The sequence below is a fragment of the Hemiscyllium ocellatum genome, chromosome 13 (assembly GCF_020745735.1).
Source record: "Hemiscyllium ocellatum isolate sHemOce1 chromosome 13, sHemOce1.pat.X.cur, whole genome shotgun sequence".
Taxonomy (NCBI): domain Eukaryota; kingdom Metazoa; phylum Chordata; class Chondrichthyes; order Orectolobiformes; family Hemiscylliidae; genus Hemiscyllium; species Hemiscyllium ocellatum.
In genome coordinates this window covers 18,069,909-18,083,551 of record NC_083413.1, presented here as the reverse complement: position 1 = coordinate 18,083,551, position 13,643 = coordinate 18,069,909, and the positions used below count along the sequence as shown (strand labels likewise).

At 42.3% G+C, this 13,643-nt stretch overlaps 1 protein-coding gene across 1 annotated transcript in view; it reads left to right on the top strand.

Moving 5' to 3' along the window:
* LOC132821677 (probable G-protein coupled receptor 149) overlaps positions 1-9,769 on the top strand; it is a 43,315-nt gene extending 33,546 nt beyond the window's left edge. The window contains exon 4 of the mRNA XM_060834386.1: positions 9,197-9,769. Within this exon, the coding sequence (XP_060690369.1) occupies positions 9,197-9,769 (573 nt within the window). The remainder of the gene's footprint in view (positions 1-9,196) is intronic.
* Positions 9,770-13,643: the final 3,874 nt, after the last annotated feature.

The following is a 13,643-nucleotide window of genomic DNA, read 5'->3' as shown; positions in this document are numbered from 1 at the left end:
GGGAAAAGAATCACAATGCCACTGAAAGTATCAAGGCAAGTCTTGCTGTCCCCATACAAAGCTCTGAGGGTTCTGTCATTTGTAATGCCGATACTAAATCTGTAAGACTTGGTGCCACGCTGGCTCATAGTACCAGGAACCTGAGTTCATTCCTCGTGTCAGATGCCTGTGCGTGGAGCTTGCACATTCTCCCTGTGTCTGTGTGGGTTTCCTCCCACAGTCCAAGGATGTACAGGTTAGGTGAATTGGCCATGCTAAAATTTAGGGATGAACACCATGGGGAATTTTAGGTTAGATGCATTAGTCAGGGGTAAATGTAGGGAAATGGGTGCGGGTGGATTACTCTTTGGAGGGTCGTTGTGGATTTGTTGGGCCAAATGGCCTGTTCCCACACTGTAGGGATTCTAAGATTCTAACTCCTTATTCATGCTATCTTGTGTGTGATCATTTTGGGCAAAGATCCCAGGCAAATAATGGAAATCAGCTTAATTTTAGAACATATACTAGTGTTCCTTGCTTTCTTCAAGGTCATCTTGATGGATGAGGAAGAAACAACATGTATATATTATTCACAAATCCATGCGTTCAGCTTAGTGTTAAAGCCTGCAATAAATCACCCAGCCCAGGTAAACTGAAACCTCACACATGTTCAGCATCCTTTTAAATTCTGTACAGCTGTGCAGGTTTGTAGGGTAAACCAGCATGAAAAGAGACCACTTAGCCCAATCATACTATGATGCACATAAGCTATTTAATTAGTGCCAAGCTTTTCCCTGTGGCCCCTATAAATTTTCACCTCTTCAAATAGATGTCCAAATTCACTACAAAAATTAATATTCAAGCTGCCTTCAATCAGCCCCAGAGGCAATGATTTCCAGATCATAACAACTGCTATGAAAGATGATCTCATCTGTCTTTTGCATTCTCTGTAAAATGCTTTCAATCTCTGTCATCTCATTATTGATTCTTTTGGCAATGAAAATACTTTCTCCATACTGACTCCATCAAAACCATTTTTGTTTCAAGATTTTAAAAACCTTCATTGAAACCCCCCCAAATCTTGATTGCACTAAGAACAGTTTGAGGATATGTGTGCTTCTCTTTTCCCACAAAGGGAACAGCAAAACATTCTTTTCTACATTTAGTTCTTAAGGCCAAGGTAAGTCAAAATGTACAACTCAGTATGTATTCAGAAATTAAATAAGAACAAACCTACTGTGGTACAAAAGAGTAAAACTCAAAAATTCTCAGCAGATCTGATATCAAGTCTGTGCAGAGAGAAGCAAAGTTATTGGTTGAAATAATCCCGATAAAAGGACACCATGTGAATTCTGATCTCTGTTTCGTTCTCTACGGATGTTGAATATCTCCAGCTTTTTCTGCTTTGTTTGAATGTTGACAGCACCTTTCTTGAACTCAGGACATCCCAAGATGCCTCACAGCCAAATGAAAACTATTCCTGAAGTACTGTCATTGTTGCAATGTAAGGATAGGTAGAAACCAATTTGTACGCAGTAAGATCCCACAAACTGCAATGAAATAAATGACCTGATAACCTGTTGTAGTGAAATGTGTTGAGCAAAACCACCTTGCTCCTTTTCAGGAGTGCCATGGATATTCTTACCATCATCTGAGTGAGTACTGAGGACCTCAGTTTCCTACTGAACAAAAGAAAGCATCAGTCAGAGCAAATATTCATATGATGTTTACAAAGCTGTAGACTCATAACATCCAGGAACAGGATCTCCTCTAGTGCTGATTATAGTAGGATCAAGCCTTAATTATAAAGGGATATCAATGTTGAAGCTGTTTTGTTTTCACCTTTGCTTACATTATTCCGAAATTTGAAAAATGAAAGAAGAAAGTTGATGTGAAATGAAAGGCTCCATGCAGCACTGAACCAGTTTTCAGGCATCTCAGTTAGACAGATGGCTGTTCATGGCTGTCAGACTGCTCCAGTAACTGTCATGCACTATTGACAGCATCTCTCCCAGGAGATTGGCAGTCAGTGAGCTATTCTTTTTACATCAGCCATTTATCTCCAGAAACTGTTTGTCAAAACTTCACCTTGGCATTCAGAATGTGCAGCCGCCAAGCAGCAGAAACCGAGTCATCTTGACATCTCAGTGGGGCGTGTGTTGCCATTGGCCTTCTAAATCATTTGTTACTGCATGAATGAGAGCTGTCAGATTGTTAAGTCAAGGATGGAGACTAATTGTCTCCACTCTGCAGAGACTTTACTCTTAGATGCAACTTCTGAAATATTTAACACAAGGACAAAATGAAACTTGGGAAAAAGAATGAGAGGATCTAATTTAAAAAAAAACACAGTTTGAACTATACACTGTATTCAACTGAGCACTGACTTAACTCAGTTAACAGCAATCCTGGCTTTCTGTAACCTATTGCTCCAGTTCCACACGTAGTTCATGAAAGACCTATGTGCCACTTCCAATCTTAATCAGTCAAAGCCTTGCTGAAAATAATTAAATGACTTACTTCATTTAAAATAAAACTTTAATCAATGTTGCACTAATGAGAAAATGCCATAAAACGACCAACATTTTATCAATATAGGGCACAGTTTCAACATTTTGAAGTTGTGAACTGAGAGAGTGACAGTGAATGATGCTTTATCCAGGAAAAAAAACATAGGCAGGTGAGTGGAATGGGCGGCAGATGAAATTTATTGCAGAAAAGTATGAACTTGTTCATTTTGGCTGGAGGTTCACAGGGAAGCAATGTGAAACAAAGGGCACAATTCCAAAAGCAGTGCAGGATCAGAGAGACCTGGGTTTACATGTACATAGATCATTGAAGGTGGCAGGACAAGTTGAGAGGGTGATTAAAACATAGGAGGATGAGACTATTCAGCCCTTTAAGCCTGCTCCATCATTCAATAAGATCATGGCTGATACTCTGTCTCAATCCTATATTCCTGCTTTCTTGTCATCTTGCGGCCTTTAAAACCTCAACATGTATCAATTTCTTTCTTGAATATATTGCCTCCTGCAATAGCAAATTACATGGGTTGACCATCCTCTGAATGAAGAAATGTTTCCTCATCTCAGTCCTTATGGTCTATCTCATGTCCTCAGACTGTGTTGTTAAGTCCTAGAGACCCAAAAGGGAAAATCTCCTTCCTACATTTAGTCTGTCCAGCCCCATTTGAATTTTAGATGTTTCAATCAGATCCCCTCTCATTCTTCCAAACTTGAGTGAATCCAGGCCCAGTCAAACCAATCTGTTTTCATATCACAATCTTGCCATCACAATTATCAGTTTAGTGAACCTCTGCTAAACTGCATTTCTGGCAAATATGTCCTTTCTTAAGTAGCGTGACCGAAGCCGCACACAATTCTCCAGGTATAGTATTACCAAAGCCCTGCATAAATTCAGTAAGATATCTCCCTTACCTGATTGATTCATTGGCAGGATAACATATGAAGAGCAACTCAATCAATTGGAGCTATATTTATTGGAGTTTAAAAGAATAGGGGAGGATTTATAGAAACCTATAAAACCCTAGCAGGGCTTGACAAAGTGAAAGTAGGGAGAAAGTTCCCAATGACAAGGGTGTCCAGGGTCATAGTCAAAGGATATTCAGTAGGCCATTTAGAACTGAGAAGAGGAGAAATGTCTTCGCCCAGACAGTGGGGAACCTGTGAAATTCTGTGCCACAGAAAATAGTTGCGGCCAAAAATGTGATGTTTTCAAGAAAACGTTAGATATTGTTCTTTGGGCTAAAGGAATCAAAGGATATGGGAGAAAGTAAGAACATTGTACAAGTTGGATGATCATATTAAAACGCAGAGCAGGTTTGATGGGCTAAATGTCTGTTCCTGTGTTCAATGTTTCTATGTTTCTGTACTTCTGAGCTCGAATCCTTTTACAATGAAGGCCAATATACCATCAGTCTTCTGAACTGTTTGCGTCACCTGCCTCTCTACCTTCATTGACTGGAGTACAAGGACACCCACATCGCTTTATACATCCACACTTCCCAGAACACTATGATCTAAAGAATAAACTGCCTCTCTGTTTTTCACTCTGATGTGTGCAACTTCATATTTATCCACATTATCTCGACCAATGCAACTTGTTTGATTGCCCTGTTTCCTCCTTGTGTCCTTCTCACAACCACAATCCCATCTAGTTTTATGCCATCAGCAAACATGAAAATATTGTATTTGGTTACCTCATGGAAGTGATTAATATACATCATAAATCGTCCTGAAGCCTGACCTGCTGTGCTTTTCCAGCCCCTAAAGGCTGTGCTTGTTAATTGTTACTTGGTTATTTGTTTATTTAGATGATTTGATAATGGGTCTACTTAACATGTTAGCTGGACTTGTGGTGCTGTGGTAGTATTCCTATCTGAGCCAGGAGGCCTGAGTTCAAGTCCCACCTGCTGTAGGGGTGTGCAATAACATCTCTGAATGGGTTGATTAGAAAATATTTTGGAAACAAGCTGGGTACCTCAAACATCTGTTCTGGTTTTGAGAACCTCATTCAAGAGACTGCACATCACAACCTGAGCCACCTCATAGAAATACCATCTGTGTTCTTCCACATGGCAAAGAGGGGTTTCCTTGTGTGCCATACATTATTCCAAATGTGGCCTAACTAAAATTTGATACAGCTGCAACATTTTTTATATTCTATGTCTTCTTGACTACCTTATCCATTTGTGTTGCCACTTCTGAGGAACTGTGGACCTGTACACTTAGCTCTCTCTGTATGTTGATCCTACTAATAGTTCTGCCATTTCTTATATACCTGTACTTAGGTGTCCCAAAATACACCACCTTATATTTTTTCCAGATTAAACTCTATCTGCAATGTATCTGCCCAAGTCTTCAATTTATCTATATTGTGCTGTATCCTCTGGCAATCCTCCTCATCCTCTGCAGATCCCAATATTTGGGTCATCCGCAAACTTATTAATCAGGCCATCTACTTTATCCTCCAAATCATTGATATGTACTACAAACATTAAGGTTCCCAGTATCGTTCCCTGTGGAAAAGCACTGGTCATAGGTTAGAAAAGCACCTTTTCATCACTACTGTCTGTCTTCTATGACTACGTTCATTCTGTATCCATCTTGCCAGCTCAATGTAGATCCCACATGGCTTCACCTTTTATATCAGGCTGCCCTGAGGAACCTTGTCATAGGCCTTAATAAAGTCCATATCGACAATATCTACTGCCCTGCCCGCATTAATCTTCTTTGTCCTTTCCTCAGAAGACTCCCTCCACCCCCCAACAAAGCTTTGCTGACTATTCCTAAACAGTCCATGCTTTTCCAAATGTGAGTAAATCCTACCCCTAATCTTTGCCCAATAATTTCCCTACTGCTGACATACGGCTTCCCCCTGCCGTATTTTCCTGAATTATTCCTGTTGCCCTTTTTAAAAAGAGGAACAACATTGACTATTCTCCTCTGGGACCTGTGTGACTCTCTTCACCCACCTCCCTCAGCAGTCTGGGATAGATCTCAGCAGGTCCTGGGAACTTGTCCACCTTCATGCTTTTCAAAATCCCAACACCTCTTCCTTTTTTATATTCACATGCCTAGAATATTAACATACCCCTCCCAAAACTCATCATCCATCATGTCCTTCTGTTTTCTGAGTATCAATGCAAAGTATTCATTAAGAACCTCATCCACTTCCTTCAGCTCCAAGCCTAAAATCCCTCCTTTGTCCCTTTCCCTAGCTACCCTTATGCTCCTTATATAATATCAAATGCCTTAGGATTTTCCTTAATCCTGTTTGCCAAACACATTCATGATCCCTGTTTGTCTTCCCAAATCCTCATTTGAGTTCTTTCCTACCATCTTTATTTTCTTCAAGTGCTCTGGCTGTCTTCAGTTTCCTAAACCTTTTGACTAAGCTCACAAATTTTCTTATCATCTATGATTCCTGAATTTTGCTGTCCTCATCCTTCATTTGCACAGGAACATGTTGGTCCTGAACTCTCATCAACTATTGATTAAAGGATTTGCATGTGCCAAATGTGGATTTACCTTCAAACAGCTGCCTCCAATCCACACTGTCCAATTCCTGCCAAATAATTAGGCTTTCCCCAAGTTAGTACATTCACCCAAGCATGACTTTTATCCTTATCCATAAGTAACTTAAAACTTATGGAATTATGTTCTCTTTTCCTGAAATGCTATCCCACTGAAACTCTGATCATCTAGCCAGGCCAATTCCCCACTACCAGGTCTAGTATAGTTCCTTCCCTAGTTGGACAGTTTATATATTATTTCAAAAAATAAACTGTCCTGGACGCAGCTAATAAGTGCCCCACAATCCAAACCCCTGGCATGAAGCAAGTCCCAGACAATATAGGGAAGTTGAAAGCAACCACCAAAACAGCTCTGTTTTCATTTTCTTTTTTCCATCATCTGTCCATATATCTGTTCCTCTATCACCTGCTGGCTGTTGGTAGACCCTCAGTCAAAGCCCATCAAAGTGATTGCATGCTTCTTATTCCTGAGCTCTATCCATATGGCCTTGCTGGATGAGTCCCCAAGGTGTCTGCCCTTGATCCAGCTGTGATATTCTCTCTTATCCCATAGTGCAACTCCCCATGTCTTTCACATCCCTCTCTGTCTCACCCAAGCATCTATTCTTTTGTTAAGCATTGCTGTAGAGTCACAGTTAAGCCAATTCTTTTATCTTGTCTGTATTTTAGCTGTAGTGTGAAAATAAGGTGTGATTTGCGTAACATTGAATAGTTTGACCAATCAAATTGATTCTGGAATGCAATGCCTTACACTTAGCTTTAAAATAAAATAAGAAAACATTAATGTCTAGATTATCTTAATATATCCTGTGCCTGCTTAGAGACATCCTTGACACTAATACCTGTCTGTGCCCCTTACTATAAAAGTCCCCTATAAATACTGCTTGCCTATACTTTGACCATCCCTGCTGTATGAAAGTGCTAGTTGTGGAGCGTCTGATCTGGCTGCTGCTGTTGCTTTCTGCTTGGAGGCCATCCCTCCCAACAGTATCAAAAATGGTCTACACATTTGAGAGGGGAACAGCCACTCTGTCGCCATCTGTGTAGCCCTTATTGGTGATGTGACCAGCTCTGTAAACATACTGTCCACCAGGTATGTCCTATACAAAAGAGCAGGACAAATCCAACACAGTCAATTAATGACCAGTCTGTTCTTGATCATCAAGGTGGTAAAAACAATGGCTGCAGATGCTGGAAACCAGATTCTGGATTAGTGGTGCTGGAAGAGCACAGCAGTTCAGGCAGCATCCAAAGTGCAGCGAAATCAATGTTTCGGGCAAAAGCCCTTCATCAGGAATAAAGGCAGTGAGCCTGAAGCATGGAGAGATAAGCTAGAGGAGGGTGGGGGTGGGGAGAAAGATGCATAGAGTACAATGGGTGAGTGGGGGAGGGGATGAAGGTGATAGGTCAGGGAGGAGAGGGTGGAGTGGGTAGGTGGAAAAGAAGATAGGGAGGGAGGACAAGTCCGGACAAGTCATGGGGAAGTGAGGAAAGGGGTCATCAATATTGTTGTCCAGCAGCTCTTCCTTAGTAACCTGCTTACTGATGCTCAGTTTTGGACCCATAGGATCACTCAGCTTTGGATCTCACTTCAACCTTTGCATAGGCCTGCGTTTGAGATTGACTAGAGTAACCATTAATTAGCCCAGGCTGTGGAGCGGTTTGACTGCCTGCCTCTCTTCTATACCAAAGGTGGATAGTGGCCAGCTGTGCCTCATTACAGACCAGGGACCCGGGTTCAATTCCAGCCTCAGGTGACTATCTGTGTGGAGTTTGCACATTCTCCCATGGCTATGTGGGTATCTCTGGGTGCTCCAGTTTCCTCTCACAATCCAAAGATGTGTAGGATAGGTGGATTGTTCCATAGTGTGTAGGCTAGATTGGTTAACTTCTGTAAATGTAGAGTTATGGGGATAGGGTGGGATGCTCTTTCAAAGGTCAGTGCAGGTTTAATGGGCCAAATGGCCTTGATTTGCACTATTGGGATTCTATGATTCCATTTTATAATTCAATGTCTACGTTCGAGTGTCCTTGGAGAGGGAATGTTCAGTGCCCACAAGTACCTTTGAAACTTTTAGAATGAGATGAACACCATGGAGGCAGAGATGCATTATCTCCCTCATAAATTCCACTTTGATTTGTTCCCTCCTGGTTTTCCCTCACCTTTTTAATCTTTGTTGTTGTTACGTTGTCCCTGGTCGAATATGGTGGGTTGGGTGATCTGGTCAGGCCTTATAAAAGAAAAGCTGGATTCTTAAAATAGAAAGAAAAACTAACTGGAGTGAAGGGTTTGAGCAGGCTGGAGAGCCTCCTTGTCAGCTTGCTCTTGGCTTGGCTAAAATCATCATCGATAAGGCAACATAGTGAACCATTGAGGCAATTGTACCTCCCAACTGCTTGCAAGTCTTCCTATAGCTCCAGCTGTGAACAGATCCACTTGGAGAGAGTACACATGGCGTCTATCAGTACCCATGATGCATTTAAAGACAGGTGGTCACCACAGGGGCTAGGATTCATTGTATCCAACAATAACACTATTTTGATCTCATCCCATCCTTTGATTTTCACTTACTCATTTTGCTGTTTGCTCCACTGCCCCTAATGGGAAGTGTTTGCAACTCATTAATTAAATAACTTGGTGGTAGGGTTTTGAAAAAAAACACAGAGAACTCTTTTCCACTTGGGTGATTTGCTTCTGACAGGGAAAGAGTAGGGAAAATAAGGATGTAATCTGGTGTTTAATCTATGGATTTACATTAAAACCCTTGTAAAACGCTGAGAGCATTTCGCTGTCTCATTCAGCAAATGGATATCAGTCTATTAAAACAGTTCTTTACTGATTCTCTTTCGGTTTGATAACCTTTCCAGCAGGTTTAAAGGTGTTAGTTATTAAAGTTATTATTATTTTAGATTTTAGTTAAGATCTTAGATGAAAAGCCACAAGCAAGAGCTATGCAATAGCGTGTGATGAGGAACAGGTAATCTCTGAGCTATGAATGCCCACATATGATTCAATGATTTACAGTATTCCACCGCAAACTTCTATACAGCTCAAGTGACAATTTTGGGATGAACAGGTTCATAGCAAGGAAAGCATGTTGCTCTGTCATCAAGGAATTACTAATGACGATACTGATGTTCTTTTTTTGTCCTTACACCCAGAGAACAGATGGATTGTCTATCCCGCTGTGTGCGTTTCAGGGAACAGTCTCGCTGCATGCTCCGACCACCGGCAAGACCCTCTCCTTGTCCACCTACGAAATCAGTGGGGAGGGGTGCAAGATAACTCCAGTGGCCAAGAAGGTCGAGGTGTATCGCTCCAAGAGCGTGGGGCATGAGCCCAGTGCTGAGGACATGCCGGGCTGCCTGGCTGACACCAGTGTCAAAATCCACCTGGAGGTGCTGGAGATCTGTGAGAACGAGGAGGCGCTGGACACTGTGTCGATTGTCAGCAACATCAGCCAGTCTTCGGCACAAGCTCGCTCACCGTCCTTGCGCTACTCGCGTCGTGAGAACCGTTTTGTCTCGGTGGACCTGGCCGAGTCGGCCTCCTACTCACTGATCATCCCCACTGGCCACTCGGGTAGTGACATCAGCATATCGATCCCGGACACAGTGGAGGCTCACAGACAGAACAGCTGCAAACAGCACCACGACAGATCCGGCTACCAGGAGGAGATACAGCTCCTGAATGAAGCTTATAGGAGACAAGAGGAAATGTCTAATAATTGCTGAGGGAGCCTGTATGTGTATGTTTTGTGTGTGCGCCATGTATGTCTGTGTGTGTGTGTGTGTGTGTGTGCGCCATGTATGTCTGTGTGTGTGTGTGTGTGTGTGCACCTCTTACATTCCACCAAATCTTACTTAGGGTAAATGCAAAGTGAGGTCCAGATCTGAAGGTCCATTCCTAGTCAACATTGAAATATCTAAAACAAATGAAACAGAAAACAAAAACAGAACCAATTCTGAAGAAGGGTAATGGCACTCAAAAGTCATGCTCTCCACAGATGCAACCAGATCAGCTGAGTTTCTCCAGCAATTTCTACTTTTTTGTTTCAGACATCCAGCATCGGCCATTCTTTGTTTTATTACTGTCAAATTTTCTAATTTTGGTTTACTTTTGAGTGACTCCTATTCACAGCTAACTCACTCTTAAGATGAAAGGTATAATTACTGTCCCCTTCCTTTACTTTACACTTTCTCCAGATCTACAGATTTATGGGCATGAGTTTCCTTTGTAATCACATCCCAATACAACTGTCATCTTAACGCAAACTGATTATTTGGCTTAAGAGATGGCAGAATATTGTTTGTCATTGTTGCACATTACTAAAATACATCCTGTTACAACAGTGGGAGTTATTTGGAGCTCAGGCCTATCTTTAGGGTTGTTTTAAAATATCTATTAACACTACATTATTGTTAGATCACAGAACAGCATGTTCTAAGTTACAGTTTAACCTCATGGCAGAACACCAATATATGACTACAAAGGTCATCATTATATCCCAGCATAGCGCAGAGCTCGTCTGCACACGCCCAGACATTCTCAATCTTTGTCCACTTTCTGAACTCACAAAAATGGCCCCAAATTTTAAATGCATCTTTCCTTCAATAACCTTGCTTGGTGAGCCATTTCTCACCATTGCAACCTGATTTTCATTACCACCAGTTTTGCTGGGACAGAATCTTTTGGTCTCCACTATTGAATATTGTCAGTGGTGACTGGGAGGGTGTCCAGGAAGTTTAAAACCAAAACGGACTCTTCCGGGGAGGCACCACCGGTTGACTATCTGCCAGTGGGAGGTGACTCAGGATATCTGCATTAACCATTTGGTTTCCTGAATGGTGTTCTAGCTTGCACTTGTACGAACTGAGAATATGGGCCCAACACTGAATTCTACTGGAAGCTTCGGCTGCACCGTCTTGTCTTCCATCAGTACCCTAGCCGCGGTTTGTGATTAGTTACTAAGATGAAGCTTCCTCACACCAAAGATGACTACCAAACCGTACTTCTCTATCTGAGCATATTTGCGTTCGGCATCAGACAAAGTCCGGGAAGCATACGCTTTCGGGCATTTCTCTCCATTGAGCAACCAGTGAGCCAACAGTAACCTGCTCCCCTATGGGGAGGCATTGCATTTCAGCACTACCAGTCATAGTGGGCCAACAGCTTAAATGACAAAAGTTACTTTTGCACTTCTCTAAAGGCATGACCATTTCCAAGGCTGACCCTTTTCCAATAGCAGGTACAAGGGTGCTGAGATAGAGGCCAGGTTATGTATAAATTTTCTATAATAATTCACTAATCCAAGGAAAGTTTAAGCTCAGGTACAGACGTGGAAACTGGGGCTCCTTTGATTGCCCTCACTTTCTCTTCCAATGGGTGTAACCCCAGTTTTGTCAACTCTAACTCAAATAGGTCACTTGGAGCACCCAGAACACATTTTTTTTTCTTCTAAGGGGTACATCCTTCTGGGAGAAACATTTAAGCACTCTGTCCAAGTTGTGCAAGTGCTCTTTATTGGGCTTTCCTGTTATTAATATGTCATCTAGATAAATGGCAACTTGGGGTAGCCCTTGTAAAATTTTATCTATGGTTTACTGGAAAGGGGCATAGGCTGATGATGCCCCAAATGGCAGCCTTGCACATTGATACAAATCCTTTTGGGTATTAATTGTAGAGTATTTCTGGGACTCTTGACAAAAGTGAACCAAGCTGTCAAGCTTTGTTATGGCTGGTGCTGAAAATTCTGCAAACTGCACTGGTTTGATGATTCCTTTGCTCTCCAGCCTCCTGATTTCCATCTCTACTCTTGCCCCCAAGGCAAATGGAACCAGGTGGGTCATGCAAAATCTTGGAATTGCTTCCTGATCAACAAGTAAAGTAGCTTTGGCCCCTTTGATAGCCCCAAGCCCTTCCTGAAAAACTCCTCGGTATTTCACTAGGACTTCACCGAGGCAGCCATTTTCTAATCAAAATATTTTGAGCCAATCTAGGTGAATCTTTCTCAGCCAATTGCACCCCCGTAGGCTTGCGCCCGAGCTTCTTGCTACCATCAGAGGAAACTGTACCAACGGCTTCTCATAGGAAACTGGAACTGAAGTCATATCCTTAATTTGCAACATACATTTCCCGGTGTATGTTCTCAGATTGGCCAAGGTCTTGTGCAAATTCAAGGCTTGTAGACCTGAGTGAATCATGTTAATGATAGGATCTGCAACCACAGATACAGCTGCTCCATGCGACCTCCACGGGAACTGCGTGACCATTTAACCAAACATTAATTTTGATTTTGCTAAGCAATATATTTGTTCCAACTCCCATGTAGGGGGACTTTCCAGGGTGTGCACTCGCCTGGGGACCGGCCTATGAGTTTTCTTATTCAGTTCAGGCCTTGTAGGACTCCCTTGCTGTCTCGGGTCTGCATACTGGCAGCAACTGCAATGGCTTGCCAGCCCAGGTCCTGAAGAACCTTTCAGCTATTAGGCCGGGCTCAACTTTGTTGTGGGTTCTGCTGTGGGCTGGCCGAGGGTACCTCTGCTCAGGATAAGCCCTACACGAGGCTCTGTAATTGCCTACACTCGAGTCGTGTCGCTAGTACATTCAGACCAGTAAGGGAGTCCACTTCCATTGGGATGCCCTGTAGCTCTCATTCTCCACTTGTTATATTTTCTAATGACAGAGCCAGTTGTAGTGCCTGCTTGAAGTCCAGTTGAGCTTCAGCTAGTAAGTGCTCCTGCATGGTTACATCATTAATCCCACATACCAAACAGTCTCTCAGCATCTCATTCAGAGTACTCCCAAAATCACATGCCTCTGCTGGTCATCTGAATCTCGTCAAAAGTCCTGATATGGAATCCCCCAGTTCTCTAACTATTGAGTAAAACTGATAGCATCTCAGAATTAGAGGTGGTTTGGGGTTGTAATATTCCATAACCAATTCCGTCAATTCTTAGAAAGTGTTAGTGTCTGTGCTCCTGGGAAAGTTAAGCCCCTTATAACCAAAACTGATGCAGGTCCACTAACAGTCAGATGGATTACTTACTGCTTTTCACCTGCCCAATGTCATTTTCCCAGAAAAAATATCACGTTCTTTCCACATATCGAGCCCAGTCTTCAACAGAAGGATCAAACATCAAGATTCCCAAATAAAGGCATGATGCCAGAAATGCCTAAAACAAGGTGACTGTTGTGAACAAATATTCTTCAGGCATATACGCTTTCCCCCTAACTACACAAAGGCCAGTGTCCCATCACCAAGTCACCCTTTATTTACTTGTACTCAGTACACTGTCTATGGCAATCCAGTTCAATGTCAGTCTGCTGAACTGATGAGATTGTTTACATTTTTTTGGGAGGACTTTTCCACACAGTACACTGGCTATGGCTAGCCAACTCAGAGTCAGTCCCCTGAACTGAGGAGATTGTCATCTCCTGTTTATATATTTTTTTCTTTCCAGTACCCATGCCATTTGTATGCGGGTGTAGGACACAATGAAGAACAACAAATGCATAAATCTTTATTTATATTCCACCACCAGGAAGGAAACACCCAAGCAGCCAGTGACAAGCAGTATCCTTCTCAACAAAGGGCAATACTGAGTC